Below are 24,579 nucleotides of genomic sequence, written 5' to 3'. Positions count from 1 at the left end.
ACCCTACTGCGGCGTGCAGCAGAGCCAGCGCGCGCTGAAGCCGCGCACGCTAAAGGGGCGTGCGCAGACGAAGGACTTTGCCGGACTTCGCCGGAATCGCCGGAGTCTCCGGACCAAGTAAGATCCTCTTTCCAATACTCCTCTCCTTGGGTCAACAGTTCGGTAATAGTTTGTTTGGCATATATAGAGACTTAGTTGGTTTTGTTACTATTGGTTAATATGCCTCCGAAACGCAAAGGCAGAGTCAGAGTGTTTCCCACGCTACCGACTCTGCCAAGTATTCAACAAGAAATAACCAACTATATGCTCTCACCTATACTAAGAGTAAGGGACACTGAGGATTTTGATGAATCAAGGGGTCAGGGAGGACTCCTTGATCTTGCAGAGGAGGCATCCCTTAGCCCTAACACAGGGCTACCGCCAATACACAGGGCGTTAGAGACCACTTTGGGATCATTGGTTAGTGGGAATGCTGATGGAGAGCTACGACCCAGAGTGGGGAATATTCAAACCCACACTTTGAGTCCAGCTGGGGAAAGTGTTACGCAGAGTTCTCCCCTGGTAACTCCAGTAAATGGAGGAGAAAATACGGTGCCAAATGTCCAAACAGCAGGAGGAGTGACTCGCCCTGCTACGGTGACTCTGGAAATACTGTGGGAAATGATGGCAGCTATGTCTACTAATATTAAGACATTGGAAGGGAAGATAGATATGGTTTATAATAAAAATGAACAAGATTTTCAAAAAATTCAATCACAGTTTAAGGAAACCAATGATAGGGTGGTACATCTGGAAAATCAAGAAAAGAAATTTTTGGATTTTAATATGGCAGTGGTAAAAGATAGAGAGGCCTTGACAAGGCGTATAGAAATGTTGGAAAATAGTTCCAAAAAATTAAATTTAAGATTTTTTAATTTCCCGAGAGTTGTTGGAGAAGAACCCTTGATAACTCTGGAAAAAATGCTTGTTGAGCAATTTGGTTTTTCCCTGGAACAGACTCCTGCGATAAATAATTGTTTTTTTCTTCCAGTGAGAAGGGATTTACCAGAAACGGAGTTGTTTCAGGGGGACCTTACAAATTTTTTGGAGGACTCCTCAAACAACGTAATAAGTTGGGGAACTTTGTTGGTTTCTCTTCATTCTACTGCCGATGTTAAAATATTGATGAAAAAATACTTTAATAAATTTCCAATTTCTTATCAACAAAAACAAATTAAGGTTTTCCCAGATCTAGCCTATTCTACTCAGGTGAGACGGAAAGCCTTTTTGGCATTCCGTCAAGACGCGATATCATTAGGTTTATCATTTCAGTTACGGTATCCCTGTAAATGTATAATCAAAAGACAGGATGATGTTTTTATCTTTTTTGTCCCCGACCAATTAAAGAATTTCTTAAATCAGATTAGACAGCCCTCATCTACCCCAGCTACCAGTTAAGATGAGAATTAGAAGGTTTAGGATATGCTAATTGTGTTCTAGGAATAGATTACTTGAGAAATTCTCCCATTGTTTAGAGCTAAAACCCCTCCATTTGATTGATAGTCAATAGATTTTCTTTTTCTTATATGTACCATATGTTTATCATTTATTGATATTTCAATTATATAATTTGATGGATGTATAAATAATGAAACTGATAAATAAAGAATTAAAAAAAAAAAAAAAAAGACAATGAGAATTTAACGCAGTGACCAAAATCTGAAAGATGTCATTGTCTGAAACACAGACCTGTGTCAGGCTTATATGGCAGACTATTGATTTGTATCATGGCAGTGATCAGTGTGATGAGAATGAGCTAAGTTATTTTTTCCAGTTTTTTCAGGATATTTTTGAATTAAATATCACGCTGAACTATCTGCAAAAGAAATTCTTTCTTGAAAAAAATGTGTAGCATATTTTGCCCTATAAACCCAAATGATCAGAGATAAAGCAGAATGAAAAATTTATGTTGAGACATATAAAGGTAGATTTTGAAACGAGTGCGCGCACATCCATGTGCGCACACATGGACACGATCATTTTATAACACGCAAGTGTCGGCGCGTGCTTGTTATAAAATATGATATCTGCGCGCACATGCGAGGCGGATTTTAACATCTGTGCGCGCATGTGCAGATGTGCAGGGGGCCCACGACTCACGCAAGCGGGGGGGGAGGGGGGATTTTCAAAAGTACATACAGCGACGTGATTGGGCCTTTACCCAGTCCCCTCCCAGTCCGCTCCAATTAAGGAGCGGAGTGGGAGGGAACTTTCCTTCAGCCCTATCTTCCCTTCCTCCCTTTTCCCTTCTCCTCCCTGACCCCTAAACTAAACTAAACCTGCCTATCCCCTTGTTTTTTATTTTCATACTTACTGCTCCTCGGGAGCAGACGTAAACTCTGGGTGTCAGCCGGGACAGCGGCTAATGGCGCTGTCCCGGCCTGCCACCCGCCCCACCCAGACCACGCCCCCCCCCCCCCCCCCCAGACTACCCCTTTTGCAGAGCCCCGCTCTTCTGCGCGTAATAGGGGTTATGTGTGTGGCCGGGCCCATTCTAAAGAGCGCACAGAGCGCACAAGGCCCAGCCACACGCATAACCCCCGGTTTTTTAAGCATGCAGCCCTTTTAAAATTGACCCCATAGTGATGAAGCCTATTATGAAGGTCACTAATTTGCTCATTTCTAATCAAACACTTTACTATGCCCTTTGAACGGAGGAGGGGAATATTGTGTTATTATTTCAATTTAAATACATGCATAATGAAGAGCGTGGCTAAGTAGATGTTCTTTCAACAAAATAGGATTATTACACTAATCTATTGCTTATTTGAGTACAGTAGTTTTATACAGAAGGAGATACTTACCATATGACCAGAACAAAGTATATAATAAACTCTTAACTATAATTGTGTTTTATATTTAATGTTAGTAATAATTATAAATTAGAAAAGAGTTGTAACACCTCTTAACAAGAGTAAAAAGAAAAACCTCATGGCTGACAACATTTTTCTTACAATATACAAATAGTAACAAAATATTTGAGCATGTACATGATCCGGAAACTCTTTCACTGACTGACTATAAGTCTCAAAATCTGGTTCACTTTCTCTTATGGATTTATAATTCACACAATGTGAATGGCTAGTGAGCATTTCAACAACGGAAAAGGTCAGAAATCTTATGCATAAACACAATTATTCTCTATTCAATCAGCTTCATGTTGCCATATGCATTTTGTCTATGGTTGGATGCACAAGTTAAAATGTACATAGGAATATACACAATATCCCATGTGAACAATAATGCACATTCAAAATGTTTCATCTCCAGTTGTTTTGATTTAAAACTGAAAAGATATGGCTCAGATGAGTCCTGCATGTTCTTCTACACTGAAGGCCCAACTGCCGATCATAATCGTGCATTTGCATAAGCTTTGCTTAGCAAAGGAAATTTCTGTCAGCTCACAAGTTCAATGCTAACAGTCAGACTTTTCTTTCTTTAAGCCTAAGGACATAAGCACAAAATAGGCGACAGACCTTAATGAACATGGCTCTTAAAAAAATGGAATACTGCAACTTAGAACCTCTGTTTCATTTAAAAAAAAAAAAAGAAGCTGAATTGGCAGAAGTTTGAAACTCAGATGCAGAAATGCTACAATAAAGGTAAGCAAATGGACAATACCAAGGTTGAAATCTTGGCATGGAAATACCCTTATACAGCTTCTGGGTATAAGGGTCCATTATATAGTATGCATTTTCCTTTTCTTTAAACAAATGGGTTGGGGGAGACACTCAAAGGTTTTCAATCACTGTCTAAGTCTATACAGTATAAAAAATTGTCCTTGTGTCAGCACCAACACGGAGAACAAAAACTGCATGGCTCTTGAAATAGTCTAAACACCATATCTGTCCAATGTGTCCTTGATTCCAACTCTCAATGCCATAGTTGGTGGTAAGGAGTACCAATACATAATATATGTAGTTGCCTAGCTTTTTCCCCAAATTGCACACCTGACAGGACAATATTGGGTACACTACATGGGAAAGAAAGCTAAACATGGAAAAGCTGCAGAACCTTGAACTCCTACTAGATAGGAAAGAGGCTTCCTCGTGCACTATCATTTTTGCAAAGGTCTGAACCTACATGAAGGTGGTAATAAAGTTGACAGAGACATGTATAAGACCGCTTTGAAAATCATTCCACCAAATTTACCTGCATACACTTACACTTACTATTTGGTGCGCATACATTGTTTGGGAACATTTATACACATATATTTAAATTTTCAGAAGTATGCAAATAAATGCAAACCTCTTCCAACTCTGCTCCCAGGAATAAGTTTAACCCTCATTTAGTTGGGGTAACTTATGCTCATACATGATTTATTTATTTTATTTAGTTATTTTATATACTGTCATTCCAAATAAAAATCACAACGGTTCACAACATAACATACATATTATGGCATGACTTATACAATGACCTAATGTAATCACATAACATACATAATATACATAGGGATGAACACTGACTTAATGTAATCAAGTGAAATATAGATCAATGAGGTGTTCTAGAGTTTTAACTAAAAGTACTGGGATAAGAGGTTAGTGGTTTATAAGATATGTTTCAGATTTTTATTTTTTTATTTTGACGACGTCGGGGTGTGATGGGCTGTTTTGTTCTATTGTTAGTTTTTTTAATGTCTTTGACCTTATTGGTGCTTATTCTGAGCAAAGGTAGTAATAAGTTGTCCTTATTGGTGTTTGATCTGATTTCAGGTAAGTTTTAAGGTAGGTTATGGGCATTTTTAAATAACCATGTTTTCAGTTCACTTTTGAATTTCTCTCTTTCTGGGGTCAGTCATAGTGTCTTGGGTAGTAGTGAGTTCCATAGTATTGGGCCAGCAATGGAGAACACACAGTCTCTTATTTTTGATAGATGAGTATTCAGTAATGTTGGCACAGCTAATAATCCTTTATTCTGAAATCTTAGCGATCTCTGTGGTTTGTATGGTTGTAGTCCTAAGGCTGCCGGACCTGGGTTATTAGAATGGATGGTTGTATGTATTAGTGTTAATACTCTGTAGTGAATATGGGATTGTACAGTTAGCCAATGTAGAGCTATCAGAGAGTGCGTGATGTGATCAGATTTTCTTTAGCCTATTAAGAGCCTTTCTGTGGCATTTTGTAGAAGTTGTAGCTTTTTTATTAGACAGGAACTCCTAGTAAAAGAGAGTTACAGTAGTCTATGCTAGAGAAGATAACAGATTGCAGGACCATGCAGAAGTCTTCATGAGTCAGTAATGGTTTTAGTTTATGTAGTAGGCGCAGTTTTGCATAGCCTGTCTTAATTTATTTATTTATGTGCTTTTCCATTGTTAGGCTTTCATCTATTTGCATTCCTAAATTCCGTACTTGATTTATATGGGTGGCAGACCCTTCGGTCAGCCACCAAATGGCACTATGTCCCTGCACATTAGAAATTATAACAGTTTATTATTGAGATTATAATCCTGATGACCCCTCCTTTGTGGCTGATTGTGATTGGTTGGCTCAGACTACTTAATGGGGCTAGGGAAGGAGCAGGTGTAGCATTTTCTTGTTTAGAGACTTGGAGGAGTAAGAAGCACCTTGGATTTTCCCTTTAGAGTGGGGCCTAACACCTCATAAACAGTTTTTTTTCGAGGCTAACCCTGATGTGCACTCCTTGCCCAGTGGGTTTTGCCTTTGTGTTCTTATAGACTTTCCTTTAGTCTGGAATGATTGCCTGTTTTTGTTTTTTTTTTAGTGAAGGCCCACCCCAGAGCTGAAAGCCAGGACACTGAAGCTGTGGTATTCTACGGAGGGGCAAGGCAGACCAGCAGTGAAAGTGATTCTTGTTCCCTCCATGAAGCTTCAATTTTGTTAATTAAAATATTGGTTTTGAATGTTTGAGAGATTTTTGTCCAACCCTCCCCACTCTGGGATTTAGGGTTGCAGGAGCTGGATTTTTTTCATCAGACCATCCCATCCGGAAGGTTGCATCAACAAAAGGAGCAAGGAGAATGGGAGCAGAAATATCTGAAGACCCTTCATTTGCTTCTTCACCCTAAGGGACAAGGACACAAGATGGAGATAGTGTACTAAGGTAGGATTTTTCCATGGCTAAGGGAATCCCATCACCCATATGATTTCCTTGAACATATGGTATAGTTTATTTACAAAGGAGTCGATTTTAAAACCCGCGTGCGTGTCCATGTGTGCATGGTTCCCAGCGCGCGCACATGGACGCACTGATTTTATAACTTGCACACGTCACCGCTCGCATGTTATAAAATATGATACCCGCACGCACATGAGCAGCCAGTTTTAATATCGGCGCACGCATGTGCAGGCAGATGTCTTCTAACTTGTGCAACTGGGGGAAATTTTCTAAAGGGCCTTCCCCAGTTCCCTTCCAGTCTGGTCCAATTAAGGAGCGGATTGGGAGGGAACTTCCCTATCCCCCCAACTCCTTCCTACCTTTTCCCCTCTCCTCTCCACTCCTCCTCGACCTCTAACCCCAACCTAGCTAGCCCAATTTTTTTTTATTTTCATGCTTACTGCTCCTTTGGAGCAATAGTAACTTCGGCGCATGCACTTCCCCGGGACAAGGCCTAATGGCCACTGTCCTAGTCGGCGCCTGCTCTACTCCTCCCTGCCCAGACCCATCCCTTTTCGCTGGCCTGGCACTTCTGCGTGTACCAGGAGATATGCACATGGCTGAACCGTTTCTAAAATGCGCTCAGTGTGTGCAAGGCCCAACCACGCATGTATCCCCCGGATTTTAAGTGTGTGGTCTTTTTAAAATTTGGGCTTAAGTGAAGAAGTGGTAATCTAAATTCCAGAAATTTGATAGACAGCGTTGCAATCGGCGGTCTGCAATACTGCATCCCCCAGACCACCACTCTTACCTCCAGCCCAGACCTCCCAGGACATCCTGACAACGCAGCCGCCCTCCCCAGCTCAAGCATGCCAGCCCACTGCTGCCACCAAGTCAACACCACCACTACCACTCATCGCCAGGCAATCCCTCAAGCACACACGTACCCAACCTGTGCAGATTTAAGGGGCCCGTGGCGGGAATCCTTCTGTGGCAGTGGCATAGCCACAACTGATTTTTTGGGTGTGCACAAGGTTAATATGGGTGGGGGGCTGTAGGCATGCAGATCTGAGACCTACTAGTTGTATTCTTATTGATAAATAATGCCATATACTACAATGGCTTTGTAAGTAGTTTGCAACAGCCATTATGCATCAAGCATGAAACTTTAAAACATTTTACCTCAATTATTTCAAGCATTTATCAGCATTAAAAATTCCTTATTAATCTGTATTAACATTTTATATTTATTGCCATTTATAAATGCACAAATATATCATGTAAAAGGCAAAGAAACAAACAGGTCCAATCAATCATGTAATAAAACAAAAATTAATGTATTCTTTCATGAATCCTCTTTGCAGAAAGCCAGAAATCATCATATCTACAATAAAATAGGATTAATCATCAGAACAGGTGCAGAGCTAGGACAATTCACATTACAACCAACATTAAAAAAAAAAATTATTCAAATTCTGGTGTCACCTCAGCAAAAAATATCCCTCCACTGCTAAACAATTTGTGAAGCAACAAACTCCTGCAAAAAAAAGAGACATCTAGAACCTTGCCATACCATAAGTCACAGCACGCGCGTGTATGGGTGCGAGCACACATGCACTAGAATTTTGTACCGTCCGAGCACGTGCATTTTATAAAATATGCCTAGTGCGCATAAGTGTGCTCCTAATTTTAAGCAGTTACGTGAGGAAACAATCGCATATTTTCCTTAGGACTTGCCAGATTTTACACTCACAAGTAAGCACATTTTGTAACAAGTGCGCCTGAAGGAAATTACTAGTTTTACCACTTAGTCCACCAGTTTGCCGAGTCTATCTCTAGATCAGTGGTTCTCAACCTTTTTTCTGTCGGGTCACACCTGACAGATGGTTCTCACATGCGTGACACACTGACCCATGATCGTCACTGGGCTAGATGTAAAAGCACAGTTTGCATCCACGGGAACCCCCCTGACCCACAATAATGGATGTAAAGCAGAATTATGACATTCCCCATACAACTCACCCTACAAAAAAGATATTCTGATTCTGGTGTCATCTCAGTAACAGCAACTCAAACTCCTTCTACTTCCAGGCTCAATAGCCCTACTTATGAAAAGACAGCAGTTTACCACCAATGCATGTCCTCTTGAGAAAACACAACAAATAAGACTGATAAAACTCTTACATGCTAGTAAAATATCTCATCTCGGTAACAGACACAGAACCGACCTAACATACTCCCAGGATCTGTAGTAATGCACATAAACTAATCCACACACAGTTACACCTGTATTATGGAATACACTCAAACAGGAGCAACCCTATCTATGAAAAGGCAACACTATAAATATTAAATCAGGCCCTAAAAACCAATACACCTCTTATTAGGAAAACAGAACTAGCAAGCAGCTATAGATCCCCACACAGAAATAATTGTAAAACTATACTAATAAGCAGAATAAATGTTTCTAAACAGCTATGAACAGAATAACATCCAACAATTAAAAACTCATAAAAACTATTAAAAATTCTCCAAACACCAATAAAATATTTAAAAAAAAAAGCAGACACATCACATAATATTAAATAATTAAAATGGCAGTCAATCAAGAAAAATAAACTTAAAAAGCCACCTTTACTTACCCCCTCCAGCAGCTCTCTTACTCCTCTTCCATGCAGACCGTAGCACACAGCAGAAGCAGCAGTAGTGGCTAAGTTCTATACTCATGGTCCTCTTCCTTAATGCCCATGTCTCTCACACACACACACCATACCAGTCATGCCCCCATGACCAGTTTCTGTCTCTCACACACCAATCATCTCCCAAACAGTCTTTGACACACACACCAGTCACCTTCCTGAACAGTTTCTCTCATGCCATACACACACACAGGCTTCCCACTCCCGTGTTCTACTTACATATACAGGCTTCTCACTCTCATAATCACTTTTTCTGTCTCACACACTCACCAGTCTCTCACTCCGATGCTTGTTCTCTCCACATGCACAGGCTTCTCATTCCCATAATCACTTTCTTTCTCTCACACACACACACACAAACACACACCAGTCACCTGATCTCTCTCATGCATACACACACATAGGCTTCCCACTCCCATGTTCTTTCAGATATACAGGCTTCTCACTCCCATGCTGTGTCTCACACACATCCAGGTTTCTCACTCCCATGCTCACTCTTCACATGCACAGGTTTCTCATTCCCATAATCACTTTCTTTCTCACACACACACACACACACACACACACACCAGTCACCTGATCTCTCTCATGCATACACACACAGGCTTTCCACTTCCATGTTCTGTCATACATATACAGGCTTCTCCCTCACATGCTGTGTCTCACACACACCCAGGTTTCTCACTCCCATGCTCACTCTCTTCACATGCACAGGCTTCTCATTCCCATAATCACTTTCTCTCTGTTACACACACATACATACACACACACAACAGTCTCTCTCTCATTTCCATGCTCGCTCTCCACTGCACAGGCTTCTCATTCCCTGAATCACATTCTCTCTCTCATATTCACACACACCAGTCTCTTTCTCTCATACACACCGTCACCTTACCAACCAGTCTCTCGCTCTCATGCATGCACACACACACAGGCTTCCCACTCCCATGCTCTCTCTCTCACATAATCAGGCTTCTCACTCCCATGCTTTCTTTCACACACATCCCCCCCCCCCAACAGCAGGCTTCTTAGCCCATGCTTTCTCACATACCCAGATTTCTCACTTCAATGCTTTTTCTCTCTCTCTCTCACACACACACACACATCAGTCACCTCCCTGACTAATGTCTCACACTCTCACATATCAGCCACAAAGGAGTGCAAAGAACAAATGAAGGTCCAATTTCAATCTTCATCAAAGGAATTTATTTAAATGTTCAAAATCGCCACTCCAACTTTCAAAAACATGCACAATGTTACTCGTTCAGGGTCCCCCGACACGGACCCCGTGTTTCGCCCGTAGGCTGCGTCGGGAGGGACAATCTGGGATTGCAATGAAAGCTTCAATACGGCTGTGGAATTCAAACAGCTCAAACAGCGAGGAGGGCTGTTTGAGCTGTTTGAGCTGTTTGAGCTGTTTGAGCTGTTTGAATTCCACAGCCGTATTGAAGCTTTCATTGCAATCCCAGATTGTCCCTCCCGACGCAGCCTACGGGCGAAACACGGGGTCCGTGTCGGGGGACCCTGAACGAGTAACATTGTGCATGTTTTTGAAAGTTGGAGTGGCGATTTTGAACATTTAAATAAATTCCTTTGATGAAGATTGAAATTGGACCTTCATTTGTTCTTTGCACTCCTTTGTGGCTGATATATTGATTGTGGAGTGCAACCAGCTCCTTCTCCTATATTTGGATGTCACACTCTCACATACACATCAGTCATCTCTTTGAGCTGTCACTTTCATTGTCTCTCACATATACACACACATCAGCTCTCTGACCAGTTTCTCTCACTCACACGCAGGCTCTCAATCACACGCAGGCTGGCTGCTTCTTTCTCTCACTCACTTCCTCTTCCCCGCCCCTCCCCGAGCACAAATGGTAGCTGCAGCAGCCTCCTCCTCCAGCCCCCGCAAGCCAAGAAAGAAGAATCCCATCGGCCGCGGGAGGCTCCTGCTGCTCTCTCCTTTCCCGATTACCGTCTGCTTCAATTGCTCGGGGGCCGATGCTGCAGCCGCCGCTACTACTTTATCACGCGGCACTGCTCTTTCTCCTTCCCGCGCACCGCGTATCACTTCCTGTTCCGGGTCACGGGGGGGGGGGGGGCAGGCGCGGGAAGAAGAAAAGGCCAGCCACAAGTGCCACAGCTTTTTTTTTTACCACTGCTGCCGTTCCCACTGGGCTTGAAAGTGTTGATAGCCCGGCGGCAACGGCAGCAGGGAAGAAAGAGCAGCGGGAGAGCCCGGGAGCACGCGACACAGCAGCCGGTGCTTGGCGACACACTAGTGTGTCGCGACACACCGGTTGAGAACCGCTGCTCTAGATCATCCAGACCCCTCTGGTTCTTCAACCAGCACTCCCTCCAGGGTACCCAGATCCCTCACCCAGTCAGTTTGGGGCTATAAAGAGTTTTATTTTGACTTACACCTACTAAAGAGAAGAAGTAAATATGCACAGGTAACAGCCCTATGTGCACTGCAGTCACAAGTTATAAAATCAGGATTTATGTGTATAATTGTTGGCCCTACGCCAGGACACCCCTTTTTACTTAATGATGTTATATATTACAATATTATGTATTTTATTTGTTTTATTTTGCTTGTAATCTATTTAGTAAAGGCCTCCGGTACAGGTGGAATAGGAAATATTGAAAATAAATAAATAAGTAAGCAAAATAATTCAGGCATCAGTATTTACAAGTGTATATGTTATGTTTATACAATAGCAGTAGCATGAATAAGTGACACTTTCGCACACATCGCTTTTAAAATTCATCTGTAGACTTTTTCCTATAGACAAAAAAAGGGAAAAAAACCTTACTAAACTAAACTCTTGTTTAGAATTTTTAAAGATTGCTCCCCCTTTTTAAAATTCACTTTAGAACAACCCTCCTTTTAAATACCTTGTGATTTAATTTCTTACCTTATTGGACTTTGGTACTTTTTAATATACTTTGGAAGCTGGAAAGAAACAGGATGGAGGCCAAATAAAAAGTCACACTGCAACAATGGAAGGCAGCCTTGATTTGGGAGCCCACAATGTGATGTGCTTCTCCTGTAGAAGAGTGGATTGTGACTATACTGAGGGAGAGAGGATAGTGACAAGGGCAGTCCACAGGAGAGGTTGAACATAGGGCAAAGATGATGTTGTGGGCACTAATAATCATTGAATACTAATAGCCAGTAAGAGAAAAATCTTTAGTCTTTTATAATAAAATATCTCATAATAGGCCCAATTTTAAAAACCCGGCATGTGTGAAAACCGGGAGATATGTGCGTGGCTGGGCCGCGCACCACGGGGATTTTCAAGTGCCCATGGCCACGCCCGTATCTCCCGGTACACGCAGAAGAACAGGTTTGGGAGAAAGGGGCGGACCGGGACAGCACCATTAGGCACTGTCCCACTGAAGCACGCACTGGCAGCCAACCAACCTGCACAACCTACTACTGCTCTAGAGAGTAGTAAGTAATAAACAAAAAAAATAGGTTAGTTAGAGGAGTTTTAGGGTTCGGGGTTAGTAGGGGAAAAGGGAGGCAGGTTAGGTAGGGGTTTAGGAAGTTCCCTCCCAGTACGCTCCTTTATTGGAGCGAATTTTAAAACAGTCCCAGCCACGGCGTAAACTCTAGTACACGCACAAGTGCCGGCCTCTCTGAAGAGGCGGGCCAGCACAGTGCCATTGTACGCTGTCCCAATTGAACACGTCAGTTGGCGAGTTATATACTTCAGCTCTGGCCCTGAAGTCAGTTCAAAAACAAAAAAAAAAGGATAGAAAGGGTTTAGGGTGTGGGGAAGAGAGGGGAAGAGGGAAGTAGTTTAGGTAGGTGGGTAGGGAAGTTCCCTCCCAGTCCGCTCCTTAATTGGAGCGGACTGGAAGGGAACTGGGGAAGGCCCAATAGCATTGCCGTGCATAATTTGCAAAAATTAACACCCCCCTTGCGCGTGCCACCCACACATGCACATGTTATAAAATCGGTGTGTCCATGTGTGCGAACATCTTTTAAAATCTATCCCTAAATATGTCACCTCATTTAAAAACTTACACACCAATGGGTTAGTTTGTTTACATAACATTTTCCAACCATTTGCCATTATAATTTTATCTCATATATGTTAATAAGACTGTATATTGAGCCCAGAAAGCAGAAACGTAACTCAGTGCTGATCTTTAATATACTTTTTAATCTTTAACATAGTTTTAGCATTTCAACAGCTTTGTCTATTTCCCTTGGCTAATTTTACAAGTCTAGTCAGTGCAATCTCATTGTGCTGGTATTATCTTTTTCTTTTTTAATTTACTTTTCATTAGCATTTAAATCATTATGCAATGAGTTAATATAAGGGAAACATTACATATGCCAAGCAATTAATTAATCAAAAGAAGAAAGGAGAGACAAAAATAAACATACATCTAAAGAGCCATTTCTATATGCAAAACACTACTTCACCCAAAGTTCATTTGAAAAATCCCTCTGTAATATTTTTTTATATATTTTTAATCAAATTCTATATTTTTGATAAAATATTGACTTAAGGCTCTTAAATTATCTTATAGTTTATAAAGCCAAACTAGTCTAGCTTCATAGAAAAACTTCTGAAAGCACCCTTTCAATGCTTTTTCTTGAAGATCCCTGTTTAGGGGGAGATGGGAATTCAGATATACATTGGAAGTATCATTGTGAGGAAAGCTGTGATCCAGAGCAGTCAAATATTTGGCAGAAAGGACTCTCTTATGAAAATACACTAATTTTTCTGCATTATGCTGTTATTGTTTGATTACAGCAATTCTTTATCATTTATTAATTTGTATTTCATAATTTCTATTGAATGCTAATATTCTTATACACAATTTCTTGTTTATTATTTTAAAAAGGTTTTGAATTTAATTTTCAATTTAGAGTTAATTATGCAATCGCTATTTACACTTTATTGCACTTTAGTGGGTAAGAAATGTAATTTATTTATTAGAAATTAACAGATATCAGATTCATAAATGATAGGTGCCAGTGATGTTTCTTTTTATTATAGTATTACTATACCCCATACAGAGATTGCCGCCAACATTTTTGAGTGTATAAATTATATTATGTAGACAGGCCATCAATTAAAATTCATTATATAAAATATGCCTGGTAGGATATAAAACTAAAACCTTTTTAAGCAGCAATCCTGTTGCAGTATCCATTCAAGGAATCTCACAAGCGTGTTAAGAAACCTCCCATCGCTTTAATTTCACTAACAACCCTGAACATTTTTTTTTCATATTTTTGTTGGGAGCCCTGCAGATCTAATTAATATGAACAGTAGTAATTAAAAATCAAAAGTATCAAATGTTTACAAGAGTTTAAGAGAGGATAATTTAGGTAAATATGAATTATTTCTGAAAACTGGACTTAAGTATGATAATGTATATTATTTGCATGTAGGATTTTTACATTAGAACCTCATATGTCTATGTACACAAGTACTCTATTTCAATGTTTTTCTTTTCCAGGGGTGTTGCCCTAATACTGACACTTACCTCCTGATCCTTTGGGTTTCCAGCTAAATCAGAATTGACCTCTACTAGACTACAGGCATGATTTTTAATGGCTCGCACGCGTAAAACATAGGGGTTATGCACACGGCTGGGCCTTCTGCACACAGCGTGCATTTTAAAAGGGGCCTGACCATTTGCTGCTGTGCTGGGGGATCGCGCGCACATGTTAAAAAATTGTGCGTCCATGTGTGCGTATTTTTTTTTAAATCTACCCCTACAAGTCCATAAGCCTTTGCTAGCCTTCATAGCAAGAACCCAAGGGAGGGGGTCTCCATTTTTTTTTACTTTCCTCCTCCCCAACCCCCTATCTAGTCCAATCATTAAACTCTTTCTTTGGACAGGAGCCACACATCACAGCTCTTTCTAAAACCTAACAGGCACTATGTATTGTTTTTGTGTAGCACACCCTCCTCCCCCACCTCAAGGGTTGTGAATTCCCAGGCCCAAGTGGCCCAAGAAGTTGAAACAAGGCTTGAGAATCAAACCCAGGTCTCTTGTAGGACAATGTACAGCAGAGCCACCAGGCTGGCCCCTCCTTCTTCATATTTTCAATATTTAGTCCATTGCCCAGACCTATTCCCAGGTTCCTTGCAAAACACTGTACTTTACGGATAGTCAGTGTGTTAAATAATTATATTCTCATGTCTAACCAAACTATCCATCATTAAACTATGCTACACAAAGAGCAAAGAAAAAGTATTTTGTCAGTAAGAACAAGAATTACCATAAAGTGGAAGCAATGATCTCTCATGACAGTGACGCTCCCTCTTTTTATGTTTGGGATCCATTCAAGACTTTATACCAAAAAACTCATATGTCCCACCACAAAATTAAACCATGCCAAGTCCCCAGGTTTACGATTTTTCCCCTGCTGTGAGTGTTGTAATGGTAAGAGATTTTCAGATGATAGAGTATAACTTGCTTCCAGAGCATACTATCATGCTGCTATAATACCAGCCCAGACACTGCTAGTAACAGCAAAACAATTCTCCACAAGTTGTGGGTCTCAACAGTGTGCTGCTTTAAAAGAGCATGTAAATTATCAGATTACATTACAAAATGAAAGACTCTGCCGTGACTCACCATACTGGAGTATTAATGTAGAGCGAGCTGCCTTTGCAGTTTTCAGAGAAAAAGACATAGGAGATTTACAATTTTATCTCACTCTCAAAGCTTGGATATTTACGCATTTTTGTCTTTGTATGGCTTTGGGTAGAGATGCAGTCAACATCAGAACAAGAAAGCTCTCCCTAATATTCCTCTCCCCAAATAGATATTTGATGTTCACAAGCAAATTCACTGCATTCCCATAAGCAACCTTTCCATAAGATACCAATCCTATTTTCCACAAAATCGTAAGAAATCTTGTGCCAAAGGTAGAAACATAGGCGTGTAAAATGTTCAAAATAAATTTCCTTTAATCATCTTCTGGTTGTAGGATAAGACAGACTTTTAAGAGGCCCCTTACTCAATTAATCCCACCTATAACCCACCTCCTTATAGTTCTAAATTATGACCCTGCTGGTTTTATCCCAAGCCTCTTACTTGTCTTCGGGAGGGGGGGGGGGGGGTCTAGAAAGAAAAGTGCCAGAACTCAGATGCAGCCCAATCCTTAGAGGGAAATGGGGATAAGTCGGGGCAACTGCCCCACACCCTGCAACTGGCTGCAGGGTTCAGTCACAGCACGAGCCTCCTCCCTCCCACTGGCAGAAGGCATAAGAAAGCAGCATTTTTATCTGATGCACCTCTTCTGCCACTTTCATGGCATGGAGAAAGAAGGTAAATGAGAGAGAGGCACCACTGGTGTTTTCTCTTTTTCTCCTCTCCCTTCCCTACTGGTGCTTTGCTCAGATTTAGATTCAGGAAACTTTATTGTCATGACAAAATGTGTACTGTGGAATCTGAATAAAAATACCTTTTTCTGGATTCTTAAAGGGCTCTATATTTGTTGGATTGACTATATGTAGGAGCACAGTTAATTTATAAGAAAAATATATTTCTTAGATTTTGTAGAGCTTAGCAAGCATGTTTGTTCTGAGTTGCTGTTATCTCAAGTAGTGAATGTACTGTTAGATTTTTGTTTGGACATTGTAGCCAAAATATGGAGCGAGCTACATGCTGAACTGAAGGATATATTGTGCAATGTTGCATCAGACTTTGCAACTGACACCTAGCATGATACAATTGATGACACTTAGTATGTATGAAAAGTGGGTGTTGTTTCAGTATTCGGACTTGGTTACACTGGGCAATAAATTATTGGTAGCAGACCCTAAATTAGGTCTGTGATTGGATAAATTATGTGTCAATAAGAATAATGATGTGATGTAAGAATGCTTGTCATCAGAGAATGAAGCATTGATTGGTTACATGCCCTGTTAATGAAAGATATTAGAGATGAGCCCCAGGGGCTAAGGAGAGTGAATGAATAGAGCAACGTTGCTATAGCCATGCAGAATTTTATCTCAAATAAATATAATGAAGGATGAAGATCAAAAGATCAAAAATCTGCACTGGCTCCCTGTAAGCTTTAGAATCTTACACAAGTGTCTCACTACCATTCACAAAACCGTTTACAACCGGACCCCTATCGATATCCAATAACCACTCACACTCCACACCTCTTCAAGACCCATCAGAGAAGCTTACAGGGGATCGCTACATTCCCTCCCCCCCCCCCCCCCCCACCCCTCCCAGCCAAATCCACAATCCATTCAGCCACTAAAGAACAAGTCTTCTCGACAGCGGTGCCAACCATCTGGAATGCTATGCCCCCTGACCTCAGACAAGAACCCTGTCTACTGACGTTCAGAAAAAAACTCAAGACTTGGCTATTTCAACAAGCCTTCCCTTAATCTGGGACCCCCTCAGCCACAGTCATACTCCAAGGCCCCCTAGTCAATGCACCCCATTATCGTTATTATAAATGATTTTTGTTTAGTTCCGAGTTACCACTTCCACTGGCTCCTCTTCCTCCCAGTTTGAGTACCCCTGTTTTATTGTAACTTTCCACTATCCTTGTGTTTATGTTAATGTTATTTCCCCTTTGTAAACCAATACGATATGATCTGTATCATGAATGTCGGTATAAAAAAGCACCAAATAAATAAATAAATAAATGTGTTGCATATCATTTCTTTCTCCTCTAAGAGAAAGGGAAACTAAATGTTGCTTGATGGAGATGTTTAACAACCACATCCTCCCACAGCTATAATTAGGCTGGGAGGTTATTTTTTCTTGTGTGGATCGTAAATTTTGTTATACGACAGTACACATGTTGCCAAAGTAATATATAAAATAGTTAGAAGGAGAAAAAAAAAAGAAGAAAAAAAATACATATGAGTGCTAATAACAGTAATTACAATTACAGGGTAAAGAATGGTTAATACCAGGTTCTAGTGATATTCGGTATTGTTCCTGGTCATGCTATACAGAGCTGGTGCCCCAAAATCTATTGGCCAGTGCTCTGCAGAGAACAGCCCTCTGCTTCCTGCTCCATCCTGCCCTTCCCAGGCAGCCGCCTGCAGAAATTAGGAGGGGATGGGTGAGATTGGAGCAGACATGAATAGAGGAGAAATGACAGGAAGAGCAGGACTACTCCATAATCCAGTCCCTCCCTCCCTTCCTGTCATTTCCCATAAGCTGATAAAAAGGGGGAAAAATGGTGCCAGCGCTAATAAATACCAGCAGGAAAAAAGCCCTCCTTGTCTTGTATGTTTATCTTGACTAAATTGTTAGCTCCGAGGAGAAGGAACAGTCTCTTATATGTTTCTGTATACTGCTGTGTGCCATACAAAATAACAAAATAATTGTAGTTGTGGTAGTGGCAGTAGTAGTAGTAGTAGTAGTAGTGGTGGTGGTGGTGGTGGTGGTAGTGGTGATAGAAAGCAATGCTTCAGATCTGCTGGGCCTCTCAGGCTTTTTGGCCTTAAGAATGTCTGATATTAAGGCCTCCTGCAGAAGTGGATAAGGAAAAACAGGATAACAATGCAACATCGCAAGCTGTGGACAAGGTGTAGACTTCATGTTGCTGAGTGCTAACGGTGACTGGTCCTGATTATCTTGTGAACTTGAATCAGAAACAATGGGATGGAAGCGAGAAGTCATTAAAAAAAGTGAAGTTTCTGTTGCTGTACATTAGTAAACAATCGGTTTACTCAAGACAGTTAATTTTTCATTGTATGTCTGCTCAAATGAGCACTTTTACTCCTAGACCCATCCCAGATTACAATTAAAGTTCTAGAGGTCATCCCCCAAATGAGCAGAAAGAGTCAGACATGAATATTAATGAGAAATGTTCTTACAATCTTCTGACTTCTAATCACTGTTAAAGGGATGAGGCCATATTTGTTGGTTTGGCTTTTCAGTATTTATATTCGATTCAAGCAAGAAGTTATTCTGAGTCACACAGAGGTGCTTTATAGCACATTAAACAAATAGGAAACTGAGTATGGAATCACATTGTATCTTCAACCCCAATGCCAAAAGTTTCAGTCCTGAGCAGGGATAACTTACAAGAATGGCCAACAGAAGACTCCTACAGGTAAGCTTATGCATTATCTGAAAAAATAACAAAACATAAAATGAGAAAGTATCATAGCAGCAATTATCAAACTCCCTGTTCTCAAGGTTCTCCTACTACTAAACTGTTTTCTGCATGCTGGCTCAGTTCACCTATAAATGTTTAAATCTTGTTATAGTGTAACTAGAAAAGTTATTACTTATTGGACCTAATGTATGAAGAGTAGCGATACATGTTATTGGCTGCAGGATCATACAATACTAATTCAGCACCTTGTTCTTATCAGCAGTTTTTATTGTGACCAACAGATTTCATGTCATTTTATTTATTTATGGACATTTGATATTCCACTTATTACCTAAGTTGGTCTCAAGGTAGACTACAATCAATTTAAATGACGAGAAGCAAAGTAACTGTTCACAGTCTGATCATATTTTGCAATTATTGAAGCACTGGGATCCAGTATAGGAAATCCCATTTGTGAATAGTTTCAAGAATGCATTGTGTCTGTATTGTGCATAATAGTCCTTCGTAGAAGGTTCAGGAAGTTGGGTCAAAGACGTGGGTCATAGGGGAAGGTCTGGCTGAAAAGCCACACCTTAGCTTTTTTCCTGAACTTAAAGTAGCATGGCTCCTGACGCAGGGCTAGTGGTAGTTTGTTCCAAATTTTTGGTGTGTTAACAGTTGAAAGCAGGGAGTCTCGGGCAGGACAAATAGGCAGCAGTCAGGGGAGAAGAAAAAAAGAGCCATTTCGGCAGACTGGAGTTCCCTTGTAAGGGGAGAGAAGCTGAGAGAGGTATTCAGGCCTGTTTATTCAAGCATTTGTAGACAAAGCAGAGAGTTTTAAATTTTATCCTGCTTTCTACTGAGAGCCAGTGAAGATGATGTAGAATAGGCTTGATATGATCAGTTGCTTTTGCACCTACCAAAGTTCCCATGGCAGTACTTTGTAGGAACTGGAGGCACTTCAAATTGTATTTTGAGATACCGTTGCATAAGGAATTGCACTAATTGATTCAGCTGGTGATTAATGCATGGATTACAGTAGCAAGATTGCGTTTATCAAGGAAATTATGTCATGGTGGATCTCTCTAGATACATGAAGGAGGACCATATTAATTTTTAAATCTGGGGTTCCACTGTGAGATTTTAGTCGAATTGAACCCCTAGGCTTTGCACTGACTCCTTAGGATATAAGGCAGTACCTGCTAATAAGGAAAGCTATTTTAGGGGGCGACCTTGGCAGCTAAGCCTGATCATTATGGGCCTGATTTGTTTTTTGTTTTGGGGGTTTTTTTTATTGATTAAGATACTCCCATAGCGACAGAACAGGAAACGAAAAGCCTTAGTAAATCAAGCTCTGTGACATAAGGTAACTAACAGTACATTTGCTGCAGCTTACACTATGTGCCCATGCAGAAGAGGTGATATTTAAAAATGACTAACAAATATGAGTAATAGAGCAAAGCCATGTGCGAGTCAGTTATTTAGTTTTAATGAATGAGGGAAAACAAAATGTTTCTATACCCAGGGTGCCTCACAAATTTAAATATATACAGTATATCATTTTAAAGCTCAGAGAAACGAAAAAAAAAAATGAATGTAATTGGTCTTTTCTGTAAAGGACATTTGATTATATATTTCATAGATACAAACGTATTCATTTAACCACAGTGAAATTATACAGTCTTATACAGAATGGTAGAGATGCAAATACTCATGTACTAGCATATACGGACTTTATAATTAGCAACGTAATGACAGAAGATCTTGTGGTAGCCTATGGACATAAATCCCGAAGAAACTATATCCATTACTTATGTACTCAATGCCTTGCAATTTTATCTAATCCAGCTTGGGCCTACCGATAGGAAACGGTGAAATAGCAAGTGCATGTAAATAAATAGGTTACTATAGGTCTACACAGTGCATGTATCCATCAGTTTATTTTCATACTAACACACTTTTACATCACTTAATGTGTTTTACATAAAAACAAGGTACCAGGCCATCTTCAGCGATACCAACTAACACCAAGCATGCAGGAACACTAAGTCAATCTTTGTTTTCAAACTTCCATCTCAAAGCACTGGGAAACTTCAGAGCCTATCTTTATTACTGTACAAAATTACAGTTCACAAAGAAAAAACACAAATACTACAATGCTCAAGCTGAGTGTTTAGAGTTCCAGTGCCCATACTGGTAGTGGAGCGCACTGGCTTCTTTGCAGATTGTGATACTTTTAATTGAACCATCAAAAAAATAAATACGCAAAAATGTATTTATTTAAGAAGTTTTGTATACCGTCATTCGGTTTCGCCATCAGAACGGTTTACAGTAATCGTGAAAAACAAAGGTTATATAATGACACAATACATGCGGCATCTAAAAAAGGGAACGGCTCATGTGTGCTTTTGGATATTTCTTTTGTTAATTCAGTAGATGACATCACAACCTTGAAAAACTGAGTTTAGAAACCAAATATAGTTCAAAATACCATTACCTGATTAGAGTAAATTGGCTGTTCTGCTAACTTCATCAGACTTTTTAAACATTTCAAAGTCTGAAATATTTAAAAAGCTCATTCTACTAAGCTGAAATTATTTAACATTTAAGATTTGGTTATTTTCTTTAAATGTATAAAGACTTTCTAATTCTGCAAAACATAAACATGGGACACTGTGTAAGGCATTTTGGATTGTTTTGCCTATGGCCACAAAATGAGAGAGAACTCTTAGTTAATGGGCCAGAAACTACTCAAGTCCTTTCCCTCAATATGCAGTAATTTAATTTGTGCAATATTAGTACACATTGTCAGCCTCAAATACCAGCGCTGCTTATAAAGTCTAGGAGTAGGATTCCAGATTCTGCCAACTCTATCATATCATCTGAAAGCCCAAACACTTCCCAACTGTAATATCTTTTCACTCACCAGACACATACACTTTGTACATAGACAGGAATGATTATCTGTCCCTCTGCAAAGTGCAAGCTCAAGGGGAGGTTAAAATGTGTCAGTGGGCATTCATTTCTCCAAGCTTTACCACTACAGTTTGAGGAAGGAGCCCTCCGTCCTGACCTTCGCTTTAAAATCCAGACTACTACATAACCCGGTGTTTGTACAAAATGTATGTGCAAGTTGGCTATGTTTAATATTACAAAGAAAGAAGAAATATGGATCTGCAGTAGCATAGTCAAATGATCCATATCCATAAATACTAAGCCACCTTTGCCATTTTAGAAGCCGATTTGACCTTCCTGTTTTATGATTGTATTTATTTATACATTACTACATTTAACACCCTGTAAGATATCAAATGGCAGCTACTCCACTCCTTTTTCCATCCACTGTAGCAAGATCATCTTTGGCAGTCACAGCCACCTAAGAGCATTTAAAAAAAAAAAAAAAAGACACCTGAAGCAGCAGCAGCAGCTAATGTTTCTGAGATTACCAAAACTATTGTGGGTTCCACATTCAAAGACAAATCTAATAGACATTTACAAAATATCCCAGGAAACACTGTAAGAAACTTGTCTGCAGAGCTTCTGATCAAACCTGGTTACATAACTGGCTTTGCATTCCAAATCTCATCTCTCAGACTCCAAAACATATTCTTTCCAAACCAATGCTTTCTTCCCAAACTGATTCACCCACAGCATCAATATAAGAACAAATAAAATCAATCCCCACATCTGCATAATCGTGCGGTCATTATTATTACAATTATATTATTAAACTCAATTTAATTAAATGTTTTAGCATGTGTCAAATTGATGGGTTTTACTGTACTTGGATTACGTGAATGGAAGCTGCCTGGCAAGGGGGTGTGGCCAGCAAGGTAAAAATACTGTAAAACAGCAAACACATGATCAGCCATATTTTTACTGCAAAATAATTTCTGAGACAGATAGCTTCTCTAACTAGCAGTGATCCCCTCCAATTTACCTGGGATCTGCCTCCCAAAGTCATTCAGAGTTTTTCGAGAATAACATTTCCTTATAAAAGATCAGGCTATTCCCTGTCAATCCCCCCAACCTCTCCCTCCTCAAGTGAATCCCAAAGAGATGGGTTTTCTGTGAATGACAGCAATGATATATAAATAATTTATAACATTAATTAAAGCTTCAGCTTTCTCTCTGGTTTGCATTCTGGATCTACTAACATTGGGGGAAAAGGCAAAAGGAGGAGGAAAAAAAAAAGCTATGCATAGGCTTAGCAAAATGCTTACTAGCCATCCAAATGCTACTTAACTTAAATGTATCCAAAAACCATCAATGCTGAACAGGTACTCACTACTGAATATGTTGAACAAATAGTTTTGGAATTAAGCTATGCAACAGCCACAAAGGAAAATGAAATTAATCAAAGTCGGGGACCAGAGTCGACAAAGTTGTACCTTCAGAGCAATAATCAGCAGTTGGAAAGATTATCAACGACATTTCATTAAAATTGCAGAAAAGTGACAAAGTCAGCACAACCACCTTCAGCCCATTAGTAGTCAAAGTAAAAACAATTAAAAATAAACATACACAAACACCTTCCAAAAATATATTATTATACAGTGTCATCAGAAAAGAAACTGACTAGGGGACACTGCAGCTTTAAAACTTTCTTTCCTTGAATCGTAAAGCTCCAGATTTTTTTTCTTAATGTTTTGCAAAGGGAAAAAGGGAGACAGGCATGAAAGAATCACCAATCAGTCCAGATACCATTTTCACCTCTGACTTCAGTAATTAATTTAAAAAGAAACTAAAAAAAGTTTCCAGGATATTTTATTGGGAGACCAAGAGGGTGGAGGGGGAGCTTTTATTTTTTCTTTGATGCCTCCAATCTCGTTTTCCTGCCTGTTGTTTAATAGCTGGATTCCCCTACCACCCCCCCAAAGCCTGCTTTACCTCTGCTGCTGGCGCTGGAGTAGCTCTGCCTGCGGACCCCGGCCGGCTGATCTCCTTTCCGAACAGGCTCCAGACTGGCCAGGGGGTCCCTGGCGCTAGCGGCCGCCTCGGAGACGCTGCTGCCCGGCTCGCTGGCTGGGTCAGGGACTGCTGGAGCAGACTCCATGTTTTTCCCAATGCAGATTGCTTGGAGATGGCGAGCTCTTAGACTCCCTCTATCTTTGTTTCAGTGCAACTCTATGGTAGGGAAAGAGAGAGCGGGAGAGAACAGATTCTGACAGAAAATGGGATGTGAGCTGTACGGGGCTGCGTCCAGAGTAAAGGTCCAGGCACACTGGCTTTCATAAAGTGAGTGCGTTTAATGAAAGACGTTTACAACATCCCATAACACCACCAGTGTTTCGGTTTCCTATAGGAACTTTTATCAAGGCAACCGAGAACTAGATAAAAAGTATTTTTAATACGTTGCTGAAGCTCCCTCCACCCCCAATGTTTCAGCTGCTTACTGTTTCCCCGTGGCTGGCAATGATGTCAGTAGCATGCACTGCTGGGGGGAGGGGGCAGGCTGCACAGTAACCATGGCAACAGTCCTCAGCGTCTATGTGCTCTCGGTCTTTCCCCTCAGCAGCCGGTGTTGCATTAAAAAGTATCCTGTGTGCAACACAATCACTTCACCCCCCCCCCTCTAAGCCCTCCCCATCCCTGGCCCATTCCCAGAAATGCACCCTAGCAGAAAGTAGATGTAGATCCTATCTTTCTGTCTATATTTATGTATAAATGTAAATGTGAAACTTATAGTTGATTTCATTATATTTAAATAGATGCCTA

At 40.4% G+C, this 24,579-nt stretch overlaps 1 protein-coding gene across 4 annotated transcripts in view; it reads right to left on the bottom strand.

Annotated features, from left to right (window-relative positions):
- The window catches only part of LOC115075369 (nuclear receptor ROR-alpha-like), a 131,780-nt gene extending 107,430 nt beyond the window's left edge, over positions 1–24,350 (bottom strand). For 2 of the 4 annotated variants that reach the window (XM_029575690.1, XM_029575691.1), the window contains exon 1: positions 23,752–24,251. In XM_029575690.1, coding sequence (XP_029431550.1) covers positions 23,752–23,917 — 166 coding nt within the window. In that variant the 5' untranslated portion in view covers positions 23,918–24,251. The other 2 variants (XR_003852475.1, XR_003852476.1) reach the window with 2 other exon arrangements.
- Positions 24,351–24,579: the final 229 nt, after the last annotated feature.

The sequence above is a fragment of the Rhinatrema bivittatum genome, chromosome 13 (assembly GCF_901001135.1).
Source record: "Rhinatrema bivittatum chromosome 13, aRhiBiv1.1, whole genome shotgun sequence".
NCBI lineage: Eukaryota > Metazoa > Chordata > Amphibia > Gymnophiona > Rhinatrematidae > Rhinatrema > Rhinatrema bivittatum.
This window is presented reverse-complemented; position numbering and strand designations above follow the sequence as displayed.